This window comes from Ambystoma mexicanum, chromosome 12 (assembly GCF_040938575.1).
Source record: "Ambystoma mexicanum isolate Mex_15411 chromosome 12, UKY_AmexF1_1, whole genome shotgun sequence".
Classification (NCBI taxonomy): domain Eukaryota; kingdom Metazoa; phylum Chordata; class Amphibia; order Caudata; family Ambystomatidae; genus Ambystoma; species Ambystoma mexicanum.
Genome location: NC_090936.1, coordinates 99614631 through 99637577, shown reverse-complemented (window position 1 = coordinate 99637577; position 22947 = coordinate 99614631). Strand labels below are relative to the sequence as shown.

General features: G+C 51.6%; 1 protein-coding gene across 2 annotated transcripts in view; it reads right to left on the bottom strand.

The window, feature by feature from the left end:
- STK38L (serine/threonine kinase 38 like) overlaps nt 1-22947 on the bottom strand; it is a 419201-nt gene that overhangs the window by 27413 nt on the left and 368841 nt on the right. For both annotated transcript variants that reach the window (XM_069628096.1, XM_069628095.1), the window contains exon 12: nt 1342-1437. In XM_069628096.1, coding sequence (XP_069484197.1) covers nt 1342-1437 — 96 coding nt within the window. The remainder of the gene's footprint in view (nt 1-1341; nt 1438-22947) is intronic.

Here is a 22947-nt window from a genome sequence, read left to right as displayed (position 1 = left end):
AGGGGAGAGGATGGTGGGATGGCATGGCAGGGATGGCAGGCCTTTGAGAAATGCTGAATGAGACTTTGGGTTCAAGCAGGCTGTAATGAGAGACAACAGCAGCAGGTTGGTGATGTTCCAGCAAAGGTTTGCTGGATGCCAGGAAAGCTTCCAGTGAAAAGTTAGAAAGGAGACACAAGTCCAGTTTCAGGCAGGTAAAGGCTAAATGCAGACCTGGCGACAGAACTTGAAAAAGCAATGGATGCAGAGCAGGATTTCAGACTGTTGGTCCCTCCATTCCAAGGGATGAAAGCACCCGGTTCAGGCCTTCTCAGACTATTTGAAGGCAGAGGTCTGAAACTTAGTGGTTGGCTTGGAGAACGCTTGTTGCAGGAGTCTTCCCACTGGTCGAACGGTCCTTCGGCTTCAGATGCTTAGATCCTGTGTTAAGATTGTGTCGAAAAAGCTCCAGGTCCTACTTTTATCTACATTTTGCACTGGAGGCTGCTCCAGCCCTCTAGGCAAGGGACCTACAACAGTAAAAAAAAAAAAAAAGGTGGAGGCTGTTCAATTAGGCACATCCTGAAACCTCATTCTGTCCAACAGGATATACCCTGGGTGTAGTGTAGATTGGGACCAGATAGTCCCCAAACTTAGCTTCTGCCAGTTCTCGCACACAAAACACTGGGGGTCCAGAGTTCGACTTCTGCTAAATTGCATGCTCTTAAAAGAACATTTGAGACATGAGAAGGGAAGATTGCACAAAGAAGTGGAATAGTCATTTTGAGTATATCAACTTAAAAAGGCCTTGTAACCAATCAATGAGGATGACTGAACTGGGAAAAGGATTAACAGGTCAGTGCGACCGGTCTGTTCAGTCTACATCCAAAAGGAAACTGGGATGTACCTAACGAAAAATTAAAGGGAAACCAGTGTCCCTGCAAGACCTTACTGAAGGTAGCGTGTGCTACACTGCAAGAATGAATGTGAACAAAGGGCAACACCATCAATGCATTGGAAGCCATAGGGACTGATCAGTGCACCACAAAGAAAACGAGAAGCAGGTGAGCGACGCAAAAAAAGACTGCCTCACCCCAAAAATCAGTAACGACCCAGACAGAAAGTAGATATGCTGTGAGACTAAGTCAATGGTGGCAAGATGCCAAATGAAAAACGTTCCCGATGCTAACGCAGAAAAATGTGGTGCTAATTGGATAAATTAGGAGCAAAATGCCATGGCTAGCCATTGCAATTAAGTAGAAAAGCGTAAAACCTACTGTAATTTTTAGCATTTTTTTTATCACCAGCCACTCCTGTTAAAAAAAAAAAAAAAAAAACTAAAATGCTCTCAATGTCAAATACCTGATGTGTCCCCAGTCTACTCCCTCGAAAAACGACTGGCTCTTGATCTCTTCCACGCCGCCCAAGCCAATTCTGCTCTCGGAATCGGTACAGAACCTGAAGAATAAAAACCAAAATATTAGATTAACATTTTTCTCTAAATAAAACTTTTATAATGAACATAACTGTTAGGGAGTTTTACACAAGTTGCTGTCTGACAGACTTTGGAAAACCCCACCTTAGGTGACAGGGTTGTACCACTTAGATTAAGCCTGAACTACCCAAAGATTTGGTAGCTATGGCTGAGCAGCCAGGCTTCGTCTAGGAGGGAGAAGGGCTGTAGTGAGGCACACAGTACTTGTAGCATACAATCAGTTAAAGGAAATACTGACACTAGCAGTTATATACAAAAATAGTCACTGTGTGTATAATAAGGCTTTAGAAATCAGTCATGTAGTACTATTCACACAATAAATGAGAAACTACTGAAACAAGCACACTTTAGATCAACTCTCTTTAAAAGTCCATCCATATACTTGGGGATTCCCACAGAGTTAAGGGGGTTAGTGACCAAAGGCTGAGGAGTAACAGACAGTGTAGAGTCTATGAAAGTTTTCTTCAGGTTTGCAGGTAAGTGACAATTTATCAAGATAGGGCCTGTTAAGGGAGTTTTCCTAAAGTCCTGCTGGTAGTAAGGCTTTAGTAAGCTATTCCAGTGGTCTGCAGATCTCAAACCCGTATCAGTCTGTACTAACTCAGGATCTTGGTAGAGTGGCAGAACAGTCAGGCGTATCTTAAGAGGAAGATGTGAGTTGTAATAAAGTAAACTGAACCTTAGTTAGACATGCACATCAAAGAAACGCTTCTAATTTATATAAAATTATATATTTATTAAATATACACCAGAATCGCTTTAAATACTCAGTTAAACTGGAACACTAGACTTACTTTTGTGTTTGTTCGCAGTTACATTTGTAGTAACGTTCGAAAGGGAAAAGACAATGTTATCATATTATCGGTTATTTACGCACACCTGCGGTTTCAAACAGTTCATACAGTAAAACATTTACTCTGCAAACAGATACAGTAAAGTCACTTTAAGGGAGGACATGGTTAGTTAGTGCAACTTTAGCCTACTTCAAGGTTCTTGCAAGGGTTTCTTCGCACAGCAAGTCTTTGAAGTCCAAAACCGCAACCCTAGCTAAACACAGTTCTGAAAGGGCTCAAAGTCTTGACAAGCAGCAGAATACAAAGACTTCCAGAGGATTTCTTCCAGTCTCTAGTGTTACAGAAGCAGCAAGTTAACAACTAACAGGGGAGACCTATAAAAAGACTATGAAGGGACACAAGTAGCGGCTTGAGTCAGAAGTCACCCTGAACACAGTTTATGGTCTTTGCATCGAATATGTTCCATTAACGGTCTTTTCCATCGAAAAAATCCCTCGATGGATCCTGGACACCCCTACGTGCCCTCCAAAGCTCCAAGTACTTCTTGGATTCAGGTAAGCAATACCTTTTTCCCCCCCAGTACCTTAGGTTAGAAGAACATGTTTGTGCTGGGTGCTCTGCAATGTTGCAGCTCTGGACCCGACCTCCGGATTCCTTGGTCTGATAACTAAAGGCAGGACAATGGACAGGATCTCTCGGCAGCAGTATCGAGAGAGGACTTGGGGCACGACTTTCAGCAACTTCTTGCTTGGTTCACTACTGTTTTGGCACCTTTTCTGCAGCACCAACAAAGGACATGGATCGCCCAGTCAATCATCTTTGGTATAAGTCTGTACTACACAGGTTGGTAGTGTGGCTGAGCGGCCAGGTCAAGAGGGGTCAATGTGAGCAGAACAAGTTACTTTCTTACCTGGTAACGTTCTTTCGATGGGATGGTCCGACGACGTATTCCATATCTATGACAGGTAATGTCCACAGTTGTGCTGCTTCGGAAAATCTTCGGCGTCTGCGTCCTGCGTCGATCACGTCGATGCGCCATCCCCGAGGACCTCCTCCGACGGCTGACGTCACCCGATGTGATAAGTAGGACGCACGACGCCCGTAGCCTCAGTTGTAGTTTTTTCCCCCTAGAACGTGTGACACCAGTCTTCTGCCAGTCAGACACACAAGGCCTTGCGGAACGCAAGCTGCAATCGCAAAAGAAATTCTGCAGCGGGGAAGGTAGGGAGGGAGCGATATGGAATACGTCGTCGGACCATCCCATCGAAAGAACGTTACCAGGTAAGAAAGTAACTTGTTCTTCGAGGGGATTGGGTCCTCCGACGTATTCCATATCTATGACAGGCTCCCAAAGCAGTACCAAGCAAGGAGGTGGGAAAAGAATTTAGAACACAAATTTAGCATGCCCAATCAAATTGCGGAATAAAGGACTGCCTTGCCAAAGGTCAGATCCTGCCCTCGGATGGAATCGAGGGAGTAGTGACGTACAAAAGTATGTACTGAAGCCCAGGTGGCTGCATCACAGATGTGACAAATAGGAACACCCCTCTGCAGGGCAGTAGACGCAGCCACTCCCCTGGTAGAATGGGCCCGCAAGCCAGCCGGAGGGTCCTTACCCGCCAAGCGGTAACACTCGGAGATAGCTAAAATAATCCAACGAGACAAAGTCTGTTTCGTCACAGCTTGTCCCAAACGCTTTCCAGCGTAACTAATGAAAAGTTGATCGTCCACTCTGACCCGGGACATACGCGAAATATAAAAGCTCAACGCTCTCCTAGGATCAAGCCTATGGAGCCTCTCCTCTTCCTTACCAGGATGTGGAGGAGGATAGAACGCCGGAAGAACAACCTTCTGGCTCAAATGAAATTCCAAAACCACCTTCGGAAGAAAGGAAGGACGAACTCCAAGGACAACCCTGTCCTTATGAAACACAGTGAAGGGTGGCTTAACTGAAAGTGCCTGTAACTCACTCTGCGAGCGGAAGTAACCGCAACCAAAAACACAGTTTTCAGAGTTAACAGTCTCAAAGGGCAAGAATGCAAAGGCTCAAACCGAGTACCCATAAGAAACTTAAGAACAAGGTTCAAATCCCAACCGGGCACCAGAAAAGGTGACGGAGGGAACACATTAGTGAGCCCTTTCAAAAACTGAGAAATTAAAGGAATCTCAAAATAGGAACATTCTTCAGACGAGCACTTAAATATGGACAGCGCCCCCAGGTAACCTTTAATGGTCCCCACTTGCAAGCCCCTGTGGGCCAAGGAAAGCAAAAAAGACAAAACCATGGGAATGTCACACTCAAAAGGATCCACATTCTTAACTCTGCACCAGTCGCAGAACTTTCTCCAATGGCAACGGTACAGAGACTTTGTTTCCGGCCGCCTGGCCGAGAGCAACACCTCCATCAAGTCTTCAGGGAGGTCCCAATCCTTATACCTCAACCTTTCAGAAGCCAAGCGTGAAGGTTGAGAGATCCGACCTCTGGATGGAGAAACTGACCCCCCTCCCGTGAGAGCAGATCGTCTCGGTAGGGAAGACGACGTCGAGGGCAGATGGACAAGTCGAGAAGGTCCGGGTACCACGTCCTCCGGGCCCACGCCGGAGCAATGAGGATCATCCGGGAACTGAACCTCCGTAACCTCTGCAGTACTTGCCGGATGACTGGGACTGGAGGAAACTCTTACAGCAGTGGCAATGACCACTCCACCGCGAACGCGTCTCCTAAGGCTCCTTTTGGAGGAAATTCCCGCGAGCAGAACCTTTCGCACTTCCGGGTGACACTGGAGGCGAAGAGATCCACTTGAGGGGTCCCCCAAAGGGTGAAGATCTCCAGGAGAATCTCCTGAGCCAGCTCCCACTCGTGAGAGATCGTGCTCTGCCTGCTCAGAGCGTCCACCGTCTCGTCGTCGTCTCCGGCCAGATGAACAGCCGAGATCGAAACTTCCTGTTGGATGGCCCAGAATTCGAGCTGCATCGCCTCCCTGCACAGAGGAAGTCACCTTGCCACCCCCTTTTTGTTGAGGTAGTGCATGGCCAATGTGTTGTCCGTTAGAATAAGGACACTCTTTCCTCGCACAGTCGGCAGAAAACCCTTCAGGGCAAGCCTGACGACCCTCAGCTCCAACAGATTGATATGGAGTCTGGACTCCGACGGAGACCAATGACCGCTTACTTTCAACTCGTTGGCATGAGCTCCCCATCCCATGAGGGATGCGTCCGTCACGATCGTCACCTCCGGCCAGGGCAGCCAAAATGGGGCCCCCTTCATCAGATTGCCTTCGACGGCCCACCACAGAAGGTCCTGGGCGACTGAGGGCGGCACCTGAACAGGGTCCGACAGCCTGCCGGAGGACTGAGACCACTGGAGCTTGAGAGCCCACTGCAAAGATCTCATCCGCAGACGAGCCTCTGGCACCAGAAGCATGCAGGATGCCATGAGGCCGAGCAGTCTCGAACTCGGACGATGGGAGATTCTGGGCAAGTTGAAACTTGTGCACCATCTGCTGAATGTGAAGAGCCCTCACCTGGGGAGGAAAACACTGCCCCAGGGATGTGTCGAGCACTGCTCCGATGTACTGGAGCCGCTGTGTTGGTGTCAAATGGGACTTCTTTAAATTGAGGGAGAAGCCCAGCTTGTGAAGGGAGTGGCAGGTGACGGACAGATGATCCAGGACTTGCTCGGGAGAGCTCCCCCTGATCAACCAATCGTCCAGGTAGGGGTAGACGTGAATCCCCCTTTCCTGAGATGCGCTGCCACCACCACCATGAGCTTGGTGAAAACCCTTTGGCGGAGGTCAATCCGAACGGCAGGACCCGAAACTGAAAGTGCAAGTCGCCATCCGCGAACTCAGGTACTTCTTGTGCTTGGGATGGATCGGCACATGGAAGTAAGCGTCCTTGAGGTCGAGAGACACCAACCAGTCGTGAAGTTGAAGGGCCTGGAGGACTTGAGAGAGAGTAACCATCTTGAACTTGTCCTTCCTGAGGAGTTTGTTCAAACCGCGCCAGTCCATGATGGGTCTCAATCCCCCGTCTTTCTTCGAAATAAAAAAATAAGGGGAATACCATCCCTTGTTCCTCTCCGCTACAGGCACCAGTTCTATGGCGCCTTTCTCCAGCAGGGCTTGAATTTTCTGCGCAAGGAGCGTATCCGACTCTTCAAAGAGGTTCCCAGGTGGATTGTCGCGAGGCCTCTGCCGAAAGGGAAGACAGTAGCCATGGGTTGTGATCTTCAGAAACCACACATCTAAAGTAATGGCTCGCCACTCTACAAGATGCTGCACCAGCCTTCCTCCAACCGGCGAACCATGGGACCTGGCCTCATGACTGAGTGGTAGCGGCTGCGGCGTTGCCTGAGGGCAAAGAGGCAACTGCCCGAGCGGCCTTGGCACCTCGAGTATCCCGTTTTCCACCTCTGGCACTCTTACGGTCGCCTCTTTGACTGCTAGCTCCTCTCGCTTTACTGAAGGACGAGTAATAGCGAAAGGAACCTCCCCTCCATTGTTGTCCCCTAGGACGAAAAGGCAGAGGTTGTCTAACTGCAGCGCCCAACGACTTCGCTGCAGCTTTGGCGGTCTGCAACCTCTCAAGGCTCTCGTCAGCCTTGCTCCCAAAAAGATGTTCACCGTCAAAGGGCATGTTGAGGAGCCGGGAATGTACATCAGGAGCGAACCCAGACTTGCGCAACCACGCAAACCTGCGTATTACGGTGCTCGCCGCCATGGACCGGCTGACACAATCTGCCATGTCCAAACCCGACTGAACGGCCTCACACATGGCATCCTTGCCATACTGAAAAATAGCAAGGAAACCATCCCGTTCGTCCCCTTCGGGAATATGTTCAGCCGCTAATGCAACACAGTTCCACAGAGTGTGTGTGAAACGAGACAAGGCTCATATGGAGTTGGCCGCCTGAAGCGCCATACCCCCTGAAGAAAACACTTTCTTCGCCCAGCCGTCAAAACGTTTGTCGTCCCTATCCGGAGGGATGGTAGGAAACGACGCCTGCTTTGCCGGGGACATAGCCGCCTGCACCACCAAACTCTCCGGAGTGGGGTGCCTGGACAAGTAGCAGGGGTCGCTACTGGCTGGACGGTATTTTCGCGACAAAGACTTGCCCACTGCCGGGAGACTCACCGGAGCAGTCCACGCCGCCGCCACCCTTCTCTGCAGAGCCATATCAAACGGCAATACCGGATCAGTGGGGGGACCAAAATCAAGGATGTCCGTGAGATCATCCTAAACGAACTCCCCTGGGGGAGCCGACCAACCCAAGTACTCTGTGACCCGAGACATAAGGTGCCGTATTGAAGAATCTGCATGAGTGCAAGGCTCCGGCCTACAAAACTCCACCTCCGGAGAGGTGTCCAGTCCACTGGCATCATGCAGTGACTGCCTCAGGTCATCAAACTGACTATGGCCCGAGATAAGCTCATCTGGTACTGTAATCGGAACCAAGCCTTCATCAGAGCCTTCATCACCCTCTGAAATGTACTCCAGGCGGTGAGAGGAAGACACCTGGGGACCAAAGCTGTGCCTGACCTTAGCCAGAGCCTTTCTAGGGGCTAACCCCGTGCCACAGGGCTCCTCCGACACCACCGCCTCGAAAGGCGTCGAGGGCGCCGAACGAGTCAGCGCCGGCGTCGAGCGAATCAGCGTCGACGTCAGCATCAGCGCCGCCAGCATCGACGGCTTGGGACACAGGCCTCGAAGCCGAAGCTCTGAGCGTGTCTCGACGACCTAGGTGCCGACAGCGTGGACGACCCCTTTGGAGGCAGAGCCTCGAGAGAAATCGTCGACAACCTCGGTGCCACAGGCGTCGACGTCTTCCTTGAAGACGGCACAGGATCACGCGGTGTCGAGGACCGGGACCTGGAACGGACATGGCAAGAACGGCTACTCTTGTCCGAGCGGGACCTCTCCCGCGAGCCGTGCCGACCACCCGAGCCCGAAGGCGCACGAGCGGTGTCTCTCGACCGGTACCGACCCCACTTGGAGGCGCGGACGGACCGGTGCCCTGCGATTCAAGAATCGCTAACATCTGCTTCCCGAAGGAAGCCCATTCCTCCGGTGTCGCTTGCATGGTGGGATAAGCGACCTGCCGACAGGCGGAGTCCTCGGAAGAGGACAGGGAAGGCGACCGATGCCGGCGCTTCCGGGAATGCCTTGAAGAGGCAGAGGAGTGGCGAGACCGACTCCTGGAAGGAGACCCACTGGACTTCTGACGATGACGCGGAGAGTCGCCTCTCGAGTCATCCGTCGAAAGCCCGGTAGACCTAGACTTCCGGGGCTTAGACACCTGACCTACCGACAGCTTCTTCTTGCGCTCCGGCAAGGCCTTGGCCGTGAGCAACTGGCAGTCGACACAGTCGTCCGTATCGTGGGCCTCCTCGAGGCCCCAGAGGCAGGCGTCGTGCGAGTCCGTGACCGACATCTTGGACCCACAGTCCCCGCATTTCTTGAAGCCTGGACTCGGGGTTGAAGACGAAGTAGACATCGCCACGAACAGGTCTTCACAAAAACCGAACAGGTCCAACGAACCAAGAAGAATACAGCAAACTCCATAGAGTAGAGGCGTACTGAGATTCACAAAGCGAACACGTTTGTGGAAAAAACGGAACTGAGGCTACGGGCGTCGTGCGTCCTACTTATCACATCGGGTGACGTCAGCCATCGGAGGAGGTCCTCGGGGACGGCGCATCGACATCATCAACGCAGGACGCAGACGCCGAAGATTTTCCGCAGCAGCACAGCTGTGGACATTACCTGTCAGATATGGAATACGTCGGAGGACCCAACCCCCTCGAAGTAGGGTTTTTACACAGAAGTATTCAAATAAACTCTTACACTCAAGGTTTCTTGATTAAACAATATTTCAGTCAGATATATGTTTATGTTTATTAAGTTTATATAGCGCTTTAATACAAAGCGCTTTAGAATAAAACAAGATACAATAATGGAAGAAGCAAGTTAACAAACATGAGACAAACCAGCGTAACAATATGTAGAACAGTTTCCTTGGATATTGGAAATGAGGGAAAAGTGAGAAGGAAGGGAGAGAGGGTAGGGAAGGGGAACACGATTTGATTATGTAATATAAGGTCAAGTGGATGTGAGAGGAAGGGGAGGTATGGGGACAGGGGAGAAGGGAGAAGAGAAGGTAGGAGGCCAAGGGGGGGAGTGGAGAAGAAGGGCTTTCAAGGAGGTGCGCAACGAGGTGTATGTGGGGGTGGAGCGGATAGAGAGAGGTAAGGAGTTCCAATGTAGGGGGACAAGGAGCTGAAAGGAGCGAAAGCGAGAAGCAGCACAAGGAGACGGGGTACAGTAAGTAGAAGGTCAGCGGAGCGGAGAGAGCGAGAGGGAGAGGGAGTGTAGAAGGCGAGGAGAGAAGAGAGATAGGGGGGGGCAAGGTCATGCAGAGATTTGAAGACCAAACAGAGAAATTGAAATTTAAGTTGTGAGGGGAAGGGAAGCCAGCCGAGTTGAGGTAGTGAGGAGGAAATAGAGTCGCAAGGACCGAAGAGGCAGAGAGTACATGTGGAGGAGTGGTAGATGGATTTGAGGGGGGTCAGATGAGAGGCAGGGAGTCCAAAGAGGAGAGAGGAAGAGTAGAAGAGACGGGATGATGAGGAAAGAGTTTAGAAGCATGGAAGAGGAGGGAGGGCAGGATCATGTAGAGATGGTGACAACAGGAACGAGAGGTGAGAGATGTGGTGGGAGAAGGAAAGGGAGGTGTCGAAGTGGATACCAAGATTGCGAGCATGGGTGGAGATGGGGAGCTAGGATGGGGAAAGTGGATAGAAGGAGGGTAGGGGAAAGAGTGTTAGAAGGAAAGAAGAGGACATCCGTTTTGTCTGTGTTAAGGGAGAGAAAAATGGGATGACATCCAGTTTTTTATAGCTGTAAGGCAGGAAGATGGTGAGTGATGAAGGTCAGGAGTGCTGACGGGAGCGAGAAGGGAGGTATAAAGAGAGAATAGAAAAGGGCCTAGTACCGAGCCTTGGGGGACACTGTAGTCCAAGGGGATGCTGGATGAGGTGCGGCTACCCGAGGCGACAGTGTAGGAACGATTGGAGAGGTAAGAAGAAAGCCAGGTGAGGACAGAGCCTTTGAAGCCAAAAGAGGAAAGAGCATTGAGGAGTAAGGGTTGATCGACGGTATCAAAGTAAGCGGACAGGTCAAGGAGGATGAGGATAGAGGATTGCTTAGCGTAGCGAGCAGTAAGGATGGAATTGAGCACAGAAGTAAGAGCAATCTGTGGAGTGTTTAGGGCGGAATCCAGATTGAGAGGGAGGAAGGAGAGAGTGAGTTGTTACAAAAGCTGAGAGTTGAGAGTAGGCTATGTGCTCAAGGAGCTTAGTTAGGAAGAGGAAAAGCGAGATTAAGCCTTCTTCAGAAGGGAGCAAAATACTTCAAAACACACTCCGTTTCTCTAAATCAGATGATACCCATTGGGGATGGCACACAGACACTTCCTACACCTAGAGGTGACTTAAATAGCTAGGACACTGGACATTGATTTATCACTGGTACATTTAGAGCAATACTGAATTTGGTGCAAAGGTTAGATAGGGAAATAAAGGTTAACAAATAATTCAGAAACTGGTAAGTACTTTTTGAACACTCCAATGCAAAGTAAATAGACCCTTTCCTGGGGAAAGGTAAAAGCACAATGTCGGAGGTAAGAAGAGTCTCTCAGGGAGTCAAGACAGCCAATGTTAGTTGAGCAAAGTCTAGGGGAGCTAAATATCTTCTTTGCAGGTAAGTAAAAGTCTTGCACAATGTTTTTTTTAGAAAGGTTTGTAGAAATAAAACCACTTGAAGGGCCACAAGCTGGGAGGCTTGAGAGGGGCAAAGCTGCAAGCAACTCTGCAAGGGCAACCAAGACAAGTCTCAACTGAGAACAAGAAAGGCTACACCACAAGAGTTAAATCCTCTTAACTTTACAGTACCGTTGGTTAGAAGAAATGGTTCCAGCTGGCTTCTGTCCTCTGTAGCTCTGCAGATCCTGTTCCTGGGCCTCAGTCGTGGAGACAAGAGGGAGGACGTCTGGGGACTCCTGCACTACAACTTGAAGGTCAGCGGCAGCAATGGGCAAACTTCAATTCAGCGGCACTTCGCAGTCGGCTCTTCGCGTCGATAGCAAATAGCACCACCGCGATCCTCGGATACCACTCTAGACTTTCCATGCATCTGGGGTGCAGCACTCTTGAGGTGGCTCAGGTTTGGTCAGTCCTGCTTCAAGGGGGTCAGCAAGATCTTCCTGGAGCGTGGGTTTGACTTAAAAGTGATGCACTCTATCTGATGTTCCTCTCCCTGGCACTTCGGTTCTTGCAGCAGCAATGGAAGTACAGCCCGCTCCGAGAGCATGTCCAAACAAGTTCACTTTGGGGTCAATTGGTCCCACCAGCCCAAGGGCAGAAGTTGTCCTTAAGGGGCCTTCTCTAGTCAAAATGAAATCGGAGCTTCAGCACAACAGCAGGGCTTCACTGGGCAAACCAAGAGTCCAGGAGTTTCAGCAGGTGTCCCTTCCAAGTTCTTCTTCGGATTCCTTCGTCCAGTGGTCGACTCTGCCTTCCAAGCAAAAAAGCCTTGCTTTTATGCAGGTTTCACCCATTCATCCCACATAGCTGTCAATCACACAGCAGGGTGGCTGATCTCCAAGGACAGCCAGCTGGCCAATCACATATGGGTGCATTCCTGTAACCAAGGGGATTAAGCACACAGTTTCGGGCACCTTCCTCACTTCCTGCCACACAAGCTGGCGCCAGAAGCAAGTTCACCAGTGAATCCTACCAAAGACAAAACAAACAAAGGGAACAAACCTGTTTTGACGCACAGCGTAAATCTCACAAAGGACCTTTCCAACAAGAAATGCCAAAAAAAGAATGCCAGGCAATTTTGACAAAATGGGCCACCAATGGGCGTCTTTACTGCAGCTGCAATTGCAGCACATGGTAAAAACACACAATGGTAGTAAAATGTAAACCACTGCCACCAGCCATTAATTGTAGAAAGGGTAACATAAAAATGTTACATGAGAAACTATACAAAGGGCACACTAAGAAACCCCTCCAGCCCCCTATGGTAAGATAGTGTGTGCTGGGTCTAGAAATTTACAAAATATAACTAAAGTCAATTTCACTTCACTGCTTTTGGAAACAGTAGTTTATCCAAGAGAAGGTATTTAAACCTTTTGGGAATCTTAAGACTTCCCTGTGCCAATGCACCAAAGGTGCAGTGTGTCACAATGGCCCTCATTACGACCCTGGCGGAAATCGAAAAACGATGGCGGAAATGCAATACCGCCATCGAATAGCGCTCGGTGCAATCATGACCCGTCACCGTAAAGTACGATGCCATTAGCGACACCGTAGTGAACGCCAACGCTAACTGCACCAAGTACGCGCACGCGCGCCATGCCAAACCGTAATTACCACCATGGCGCAAGGGTACGCGAATTCTGACCCTAGCGGACATGTACCTAACGCCATCAAGCACGGCGGAAAGTACCATTCCGCCATGGTGAGAAGTACGGCATCGCGGCGAACCAACCGTAAACGGCCCTACTGAGTGCCTGTACACCACTCCCTGGCCACATTGCACAACTCCTCGTAGGTGCAATGAAGTCACACAATGCAACCAGTGAAATGTACAAGTCACCCATGCCTGCCAACGAACAAATGAATCTAGGGGCTCCAAGTGCCTTGTGAGTGGCCATCCATAATTGCCATGGCACCATTGCCGCACTGATGCAGCACAGGCATGTGAAGGGTCAAGTCCAGCAACATGAACAGAAAAATGACACAAACAAAAACAGGCCCCCCCATCGACTGACACCAGTGTAAGGCAACATCCAAAGCAGTATCCTGAGCGAGACTGCACCAGCCCTGTACTCCTGCCAGTAAACAAACCAACCATCAGCATAAGCATGTACCACACAAGTGGGCAGAGTGACTGAGCAGCCAGGCTCATCTCAAGAGGGGCCAATGGGAGCTGCAGGGCACAGATGGCACGAATACAGAAGCCATTCAAATGGACATGACCACAGTCTCCCTCCAAGAAACGCACGCAAACACAGGCACCTGTGACCAGCCATATTCTGATAATCACATCATTCCACCAATCCACCTGGCTGACCGGCATCTGTTACACAAATGCTAATCTCCCGCCCCTGAGCACGACATCATTAAAACAGTCATATCGGCAGCCCCTATCCCTGACCTCACTGGGCTTCGTAGGCAAACGCGCCCAGTACAGTACCACGCAACTATACTCAGAAGCTGGAACCCAATGCAGATCTCCTCACAATACATCGCTCCACAAATAGGAATATGCTTCATCACTTGCAAAGAAGAACGCTACACGGTTCATATCAGAATAGAAATTTAATGCACAACAAAATCACCAAGCCCATACAGCCATTAGGTCATGAACTCCAAAATAGATTTCATCATTGTGGGCTGCATCCGCAATAAATGACCAGCTTCTTCTTGTGTGACGCCCTGTTCCTTCATGGTACACAGGGGCTACATTCACGTTCAAAAAGGCAACATGGAAGCGCCTAGAACCGCAGGGCCGTCCCATTAGGTAGGCACTAGTCCAGCAGAAAGGCCGAAATGTTGCTCCTAGCCACTAGTACTGCGTAAGGGCATGTGGCCCATTGGCGATCGTCCCATAAGATCGAAATGGTGCTCCACTGATTAACACGAAGCAGCAGGTGTCGGGAGTAAAATCCATCTGCAGGAGTGGCATACAGATGGCAGTGGCAAAAGGGGAGGAGATACCTGTCACCCAAATGAAATGAAAAAGAATAGTATGGGCATCAGAACTTCATTTGAATTACTCACTTCAATGATCACACTAAATCCACAGCCATATGCATGCTAGCCCACTCCAAAGGATTATTTCCACCCAAAAACCACTTGCGAATCATAACTATATATATCGAGGTGAAAACACTATTACAAAGGAGTGTTTTTGTGCATGCGTCTGTTAAAACAGAATCCATCAGATGGGATTAGTAACGTGCATAGACACAAGTGTTTGAAGGCGCGTCGAGACAGGGAGGGTTCAACAAGGGCAGATAGACGATGGTCCCACTATGGCAGCACTGCATCACATAGCGCAGGGGAGGTGGATAGATTCCAAGAAGCCCTGTACATGGCAAACTCTGTATTAAATCATCTGTCCATGCATCCATACATCATTCCCTCATCCCGTAATGAAAACGCCTGATTTCATACTCACATAACATGTGAAATTTCCATTGAGTCTGTGCGTTATGCAGTCTGCAAAATCCACTGTGCTCCAGCCCGTAATTCAAGTGTTGTGAAGTAACATGTATTTGGGAACGTCCGGCCTCATCGTCCACTACGCTATTGCGCATCCCATACTATTCATATCAATCATTGCATTCTCGCCATGGCCCCTGTCCCAAGGACATTGAACAATAGAACGTTATATTTGCAGTCAGACCTGTGGGCATCTCCTCGCCGCTAGCTGAAAACCGAAAGCGCCGTCCTTCGAATTCCTCATTTGCAACATCACGTCGAAAAGGCAACTGTGACCGCTTGAAATCACAAATTAATCCATCTAGTGCGGCTGTGTGTGAAAATGGCAACTGGCTTCACTCACAAATGGGACGCCCCGCCCGTCGGTGAACCTCGGTACAGTGTTGCATGAGGGTCCACCGTTACTCGAGTACTACGTTCCACTGACCCTTCACAAGTCTGTTCGCGACTGCAAAGATAGTATGTGAAACAATGGGACCATAGCAGAATGAACATATCAACCAATATTACACTGCCATCGGGAACAAATACATGATTGTAATAGCAAGATGCCATTCGTCGAATTGCAGCGTTGTGTGCGTGACGTGCTCGCCCGAAGGGGATTGCAGCTTGCACAGGTGGAATGAATCACCACAGGTGGAGGCTATACAGCCTGAAAACACATAAATTGCACACCCAAACCCCTCCCACAACCACACCCACTCAGAAATGCTACCGGCAGGACTAGCGATGTTGGCCCTGGGGGACCTGATAGCACTGCAAGTACTCCAACTTCAAGAAGAAGACGAACCCCAACTACTACAACAACCGGCCGCACGGAGGAGACGCAGGAGGAGGAGGAGGGCAAGGCAGGGCCAGCAAGGGCCGCCAGCACAGCCACTACCACCACGCAGGCAGCCCGCAATCCCACGCCTCCGAGCACATCCGTTCAACCTCACTGATGAGCAGATCCACACCCTCTACCGTTTGGACCGGGACACCATAACCGCCATTGTGGACATGACACAGGCTGACCTTGTCAGCATGATAGATAGCCCAACCGCCATCCCACCCCTACTGAAGGTGGTGTCTGTACTCCACTTCCTGGCCACAGGCACCTACCAGCACACAGTCGGACAGTTGCATGGCATTTCACAGCCACTGTTCTCAAGGACACTATTGCAAGTGCTCGATGCCCTCCTGAGGCACGCAGACGACTACATCTCTCTACCACGCTCGGAGCAGGAAATTACGAACGCAAAAGTGGGATTCCATGCACTTGGCGGCATACCGGGTTGCATTGGTGCCATCGACTGCACCCATGTGGAATTGGTCGTCCCACATGCCATGGAGGCCCAGTACCGCAACCGAAAACAATTTCATTCTCTGAATGTACAAATGGTGTGTGACTCCAACAGGATCATTACACATTGTTGTGCCCGATTTCCTGGATCAACCCATGATTCTATGGTCTTGAGGAACTCTACAATACCACGCTACATGGAGCGACACGCAGGGAACAGATCCTGGCTACTCGGTGAGTCTCATTTCAAGCATGATAATGTGGGGTATGTGATGCGGCAATGACCTGGCAGGAAGGGGGGGGGTGCGTACGTAGCAATGTCATTCCACAAACATCCTTTATTGTCCACATACAGGTGATGCCGGGTATCCACTGAAGAGATGGCTCCTTACACCACTCCGGAACCCACAGGACCAGCATGAGGAGGACTACAACCATGCCCACTCGCGTACCCGTGTAGTCATAAAACAGGCATTCGGCCTACTGAAGACTCGTTTCCGCTGCCTCAGCAGGTCTGGCGGGGCACTCCTGTACCGCCATGAGAAGGTTGCAAAGATGGTCATGGCATGTGTCATGCTACACAACATGTGCGTACGTAGAAATGTGCCCATGCCCCCTGACGCAGAACTGCAAGCACCTGAAGATGGTCATGATGAGGGTGGGGATGTGGCAGCACCTCAAGGAGTCTGCGAGGCACAGGAGGGCCGTGACATTCGTCAGCATATCATAGATTCATGCTTCTAGCACTCACGCCTGGTGGCTGATACATGGACACGGGACTTGTGGCACTGTGTGTGTCTGGAACATGCACAATATGGACTGTACGCCTATAATGGCCTCGTACACAAAGATCAATGTCCACACATCTCATTGGATGATCGTGCATTGTTTATGGCATATGTGAAATCATGTTACACACCCCATCGACCCGCCACCCAAGTGAGCCCAACACACCCCCTCCACCCTCCTACCTCCCCCCCGAACACCAGTGTCCAAAGATGCTCATTGTCAGTGGGCAGTCGCTATTGCAAGCCCCCTCTCCGGGTATCAGGGGCACCCCTGCCTGTGGAGCGCAGGTTCCTCCCAGATCTACGTTGGGGGCTGCCCTGGACGGAACTTGCAACGGATGATGTCTCTGCCTGCTCACGTCCATGCATGTCCCTAAGGGTTTGTGAGAGCTCAGTGAGCACACGGCGCACAGCGGCAAGTTCAGCACATATGTCTTTGGACGTCGCATGCAGTTCCCCCCTCAGGCTCTCGGTGCTTCTCTCCATTTGTGCCCTTAGTGTCTCTGTACTTCTCTCCATTTCTGCCCTAAGTGTCTCAGTTGATGTTTCTATGGCTGCCTTAGTGCCCCCACATTCATCAGCATGGTCCTTGAGGAGCGTGGCCAGTTGCTGCTGTTGCACGATCACCTGGTCGAGGGACTGTTGCCTCTGCTGTGCCATGGCCATTTGCGGTGGTGTCACAGAGTGGCTGGTCACCTCATGTTGCCTTGCCACAGGGCTTGTGGGGGATGGCCAGTCGTCGTCTTGTGGGTGCCCCTGCGTGGTATCCTCATGGTGTACGGGATGGAACAGACAGGGGGATTGAGACAGGTCATGGACGGATCTTACTTCGACATCCCCGTTTTCTGTGTCTGAGCATGCTGCCATTAATGCAGTGTCACCTATGGTGCTGCTGCCACCAGAAGCAGTGCCTTCTGTGGCATCCATTGGGGGGACCTGTGGTGGTGCTGTTGTGGGCATGCTGGCTGCTGGGGTGCCTGTTGAAGTTCCCTCCTGTGTGCTGCCACTTGATTTGTGCTGCTGCCGTGTCTTGATGCGTGCAGCTGAGGTGGAGGGTCTTTGGCCGTTGGTCTTGGCCCTCTTTGCAGGTGTGCTGGTAGGGGTGTCCTGGAGCTCGTCGTTTGAATCGGACCCTGTGGTGGAGTAAAGGAGGGCTAGCGTTATAAATGGGTCTGTGGAAATTGGAATGGCAATGTATCACATGCATTGGGGTGGTACCTGAGGGTGATTTGGGTTGGGGCCTTGGAGGTGGTTTCATTTTTGTGTGGATTGAGGATGCAGTTGTTTTGCAGCCTGCAGTTAGGGTGTGCCTGCTGCACGTGTAGAGGGTGTTTTTAGGATTTTTAATTATTTATGTATTTAATGTGACTTTTAAAGTGTGCTATCAGGCCTATGTATGTGGACGTTCTCCTGGACATGTGTTACTGTTGCACGATGTGGACACATGGTACTTCACATGATTGGACATTGTGGATTTGGCATTGTTTTATTTGGCCCACCTACCTGATTCTTCGGATGTCTGCACTCCTTTCTCCATCCCTCCGACTCCCTCTATACTCTCCATTCCAATGGTGGCGGCACAGATTTCTTCCCAGGGGGTCAACTTGATGGGTGATTCCGATCCTCCCCCGGTAGCTGTGGCAATGTTTCGGTTGGCAGAAAGTATGCTCCGGACGCGTATCCGCAAGTCGTCCCATCGCTTTCTGCATTGCTGTGGGTTGCGGGGTGCGGTCCCCACCGCACTTACCCGCTGTGCCACCAGGGCCCATATGGCCTTGTTCGCAAGTGCCGTCCTGGTCATTTGCGTCGAGAAGACGACGGCAGCATTCTCCTGGAGGGTCTCTGTGAGCACGCTGAGTTCCTCACGGGAGAAGTGGACCTGCCGCTTGCGGTCGCACGCTTTCTTCGCTACTTTTCCCATTTTTCTTGGTTTCACTAGGGTGGATGACGGGTTGGGATGAGTCTCAGGGTAGTATTTTTAATGGTTGTGTGGAAATTGTGTTTTTATAGGTGTACGGCGTGCTGTTTCCCGTTCCGGGACCATGTTTTTACTTCCGTTTCCGTATATTTATGGTCACCGTACTTTCCGATTGCCGCTCATTGCGGTGACCGCTAAGATGGGTGGCGGAATTGCACCTAGGGCGCCGTACGGCGGCGGTGTGGGCCGTTTTGGGGTCATTTCCGCCATCGCAGACTTTGCACTTCCGCCATGGCGTGGTGCTCGTGCCCGATGGGTCGGAATGAGCCGCACTTTGCTCCGTCGTGCAATGGCGGAAACGCTATTTACGCTATGGCGGTCAGGTCAGTCACTTTCCGCCAGGGTCGTAATGAGGGCCAATGTAAAGATAATGCCTATGGAGTTTGTCAGACTCCAAAGTCAAAAGAAACACAGAGTACAAATGACAAATAAAATACATGGGAGAGTGGGAAAAAGGTCTCACGCTCTCAAAGTTAGAAATTAAAAAGTCCTAAAGTCCAGCAAAAAGATCTGGGGGACTCCAAGGTAGAGGGAATTAGCACATTTCTGAGGATTCTCCCCAACAATGAGCATCAGGTCTCCTGGCATTGGGGTTCCGCAGCTCTGCACACGCCTACGACCTCAGGAGATGGCTCAATTCAAAGTTCTTTGTGGGACTGGTTGTTCCCACCAACCAAAGGGAAGGAGTCCTCTTCGGAGCTCCTCTGTCACACAGAAAACAGTGTCAGGACAGCAGTGGTCGCTTCAGTGTTGCAAAGGGTCTGCAGGTGTCTCTGGTGTCTTCTTCGGTGGTAGGCAGAGTTTGCATGCAGTACCCTCTGGGAACACTACACACAACTATGACTACAGGTGTAAGCAAACCAACATTTGTATCAGTCTGTACTACACAGTTTATGGTAGCGAGCTGAGCAGCCAGGCTTATCTCAAGAGGGACTGTGAGCTTGTAATGGAGTTACATAGAGGTCTACAATCTCAAGTATTCAGATAGACACTTCTACTCAAGGTTTCGTGGTAAAAGGAACAAGTTACTTACCTGTAACTGTTGTTCTCCAGCATGGGTCTGGCATGGATTCACATGCTCATGAATATTCCCCGTCGTCAGGCTGGGAATCCTCGGTAAAGAAAAAACCAGTATCAGTTTCGTTTCTGATCTGTCTTTCGTAGTAATAACCAATCACTGGTCTCTGCGTCATACTGACCACAGCCAATGACTGCCCTCTACCTAAGCACCGCCTCTGGCAGCCATCTTCAGATTTGGAAGCACATGAAGTGGCAGTATGACCAAGTGAAGAGCCGCAGAGGGGTAGGCGGGAGGGTTCGCATGTGAATCCATGCCATACCCATGCTGGAGAACAACAGTTACAGGTAAGTAACTTGTTCCTTCTCCAGCATGGGGTCTGGCATGGATTCACATGCTCATGAATAAAGAATACATAGCAGTACACACATGCACAACCACGGGAGGTGGCAAAGGCTCAACATTAAGCATCACATCAACTCAACATTAAGCATCTTACCTCCTCACCAGGCTCACCTCAGGCGAACAGGTTGCGCAGCACTGCTTGGCCGACCCTGGACTCCTCCCTGGAATCCCGGTCGACGCAGTAGAATTTCGTGAAGGTGTGCGTCGACCTCCACGTAGCAGCCCTGCATATGTCCAGCAGGGGCACACCAGATAGGAACGCCGTGGTAGCTGCGATCGCTCTGGTGGAATGGGCTCTCGGACGGCCAGGCAGCGGTCGGTTTGCCAACCGGTGACAGTACATGATACAGCCGGAGAGCCATCTGGAGATGGAAGCCTTCGAGAGAGCCTTCCCCTGATTGACAGGTCCAAAGTTCACAAAGAGTTGTGACGTCTTCCGAAACCCCTTCGTGCGGTCCACGTAGAACTTCAGCGCTCTAGCTACATCCAGCGAGTGCAAAGTCCTCTCAGCCGGCGACGAAGGCGACGGGAAGAACACAGGTAACACCAAGGGTTCGTTGAGATGGAAGTCCGACGGTACCTTGGGCATGAAGGAGGGGTGCGTACTGAGCACTACCCTCGTGTCGTGGAAAGTCAAGTACGGGGCCTTGCAGGAAAGGGCCTGGATCTCTCCCACTCGTCGTGCGGAGGTGATGGCCACAAGAAAAGCTGTTTTCCACGATAGAAACTTCAACGGGGCCGAGTGCAGAGGCTCGAACGGAGGTCCCATGAGCTTGGTCAGCACCACGTTGAGCTCCCACGCCGGGGCCGGAGCCTTCACCGGCGGGAACGATCTGAACAGTCCCTTCATGAACTCTTTCACCAGACGATGAGACCACAAGGACGTCCGCCCCGTGGTTCTGGTGTATCGGGAGATCGCAGCAAGATGAATCTTGATGGACGCGTGTGCCAAACCAGCTTTGGCCAGCGTCAGCAGGTACGGCAGTACTTGGGGAGCCGTAATCCGTAGAGGGTTAATCTTCTGTGCGTGGCACCAGACAGAGAACCTCTTCCATTTGTGTCCGTAGCATTTAAGAGTCGAGGACGCCCTGGCCTTTGCAAGAACCTCTCTGCAATCGGCCGGTATGTCGTATCCTCCAAACTCTAGCGCTGCAGGAGCCAGGCCTGCAAGTTCAGCGACTTCGGGTCGTGGTGGAGGATGGCGCCTCCTTCCCTGGAGAGTAGATCCGCGTCCGCCGGCAGCTTGATCGGCGGGGACGCTGACAAGTCCAGAAGGTCCGGGAACCATATCTGCCTCGGCCACGCAGGTGCGACGAGGATCATCCTGCATCGTGACCTCTTGAGCTGGTTGACGAGCCGGATTAGCAGAGGCAAGGGAGGGAACGCGTAGAGGAACAGGCCCTCCCAGGGGAACGAGAAAGCATCGCCCATGCTCCTCGTCTGGGGAAACCTGCTGGCGAACCTCCGGCACTTGGTGTTCGTCGCCGTCGCGAACAGGTCGATCTGGGGTGTGCCCCACCGTCGGAAGAGGCGATCCACCAGATCCTGCCGTAGTTCCCACTCGTGGCACGAGCGCAGCTCCCTGCTGAGTGAGTCGGCGATGGTGTTTTTTATCCCTGCCAGATGAAACGGCACCAGAAAAATCCCTTGGGCGACGGCCCAATGCCACAGGTCCTGCGCCTCCTTGGACAGCGCTGGGGACCTGGTTCCGCCCTGTTTCCTGATGTAAAACATGGTGGTGGTGTTGTCGGTGAAGATCCTCACCACCTTGCCCTTGAGGGACGGAAGGAAGGACCTGAGGGCCCAAAACACTGCACGGAGCTCCAGGACGTTGATATGCAGGGACTTCTCCGTCGGGAGCCAGAGTCCCCTCGCGTGCAGATTTTCGGTGTGCGCTCCCCACCCTTCCAGGGAGGCATCCGTGGTCACAGTCTCCTGGTGGGCTGGGGTCTGGAAGTCCATGCCCGCCGTCAGATGCGCGCGGGTGCCCCACCACCGTATCGCTCGTCGGAAACTCTCGTCGAGCTTGATCCTTTCCTCGAAGCTGCCCGTCGTCTGGATCCAGCGCGCATCCAGGAATTCTTGCAACGGGCGCATCCGGAGCCTGCACATGGGAATGAGGTAGATGCAGGAAGACATCATCCCGAGGAGGGACTTGATGGATCTCACTTTGGCCGCGTCGGCCACCAACATCCGTTGCACCTTGCCCAAGATGGTCCTGGTCCTCTCCTCCGACGGGGAGGCCAGAAGGGACACTGTGTCGAGCCTCGCTCCCAGAAACAGTGCGACTTGCGCGGGCACCAGGTGGGATTTGGCGTAGTTCACGGAGAATCCCAGGTCCGTGAGGAGTTGGACGGTCCTTGCCGTGTGAACCACGGCGAGCTCCTTCGTCTTGGCGCGGATGAGCCAGTCGTCCAGGTAGGGGTAGACTTGAATCCCCTCGCGGCGCAGCTGCGCCGCCACCGGTGCGAGGCACTTGGTGAATACCCTGGGTGCCGACCGTAGTCCGAAGGGAAGGGCTTTGAACTGGTAATGACGCCCTTGGACCACGAACCTGAGGAATTTTCGGTGCCCCTTTAGGATGGGAATGTGGAAGTAGGCATCCTCCAAATCCAACGACGATAGGAAGTCTCCTTCCTCCAGTTGACCCAGGACGTGCTGGAGGGTGACCATCCAGAACTTCTGCGCCTTGATGAACTTGTTCAGCCGTCGCAGGTCCAGGATGGGGCGCCATCCTCCCGTCTTCTTCTTCACGAGGAAGTATCGCGAGTAGACTCCGGAGCCCCGAAGCCTCTTTGGGACGAGTTCGATGGCGCCCTTTCTGAGCATCGCCTTTACCTCCAGGAGAAGTTGAGGGACGTGAAGTTCTTTCCTGGCCACGGGGGGGACGCGCGGGCACCTTCTTTGAAACTCGA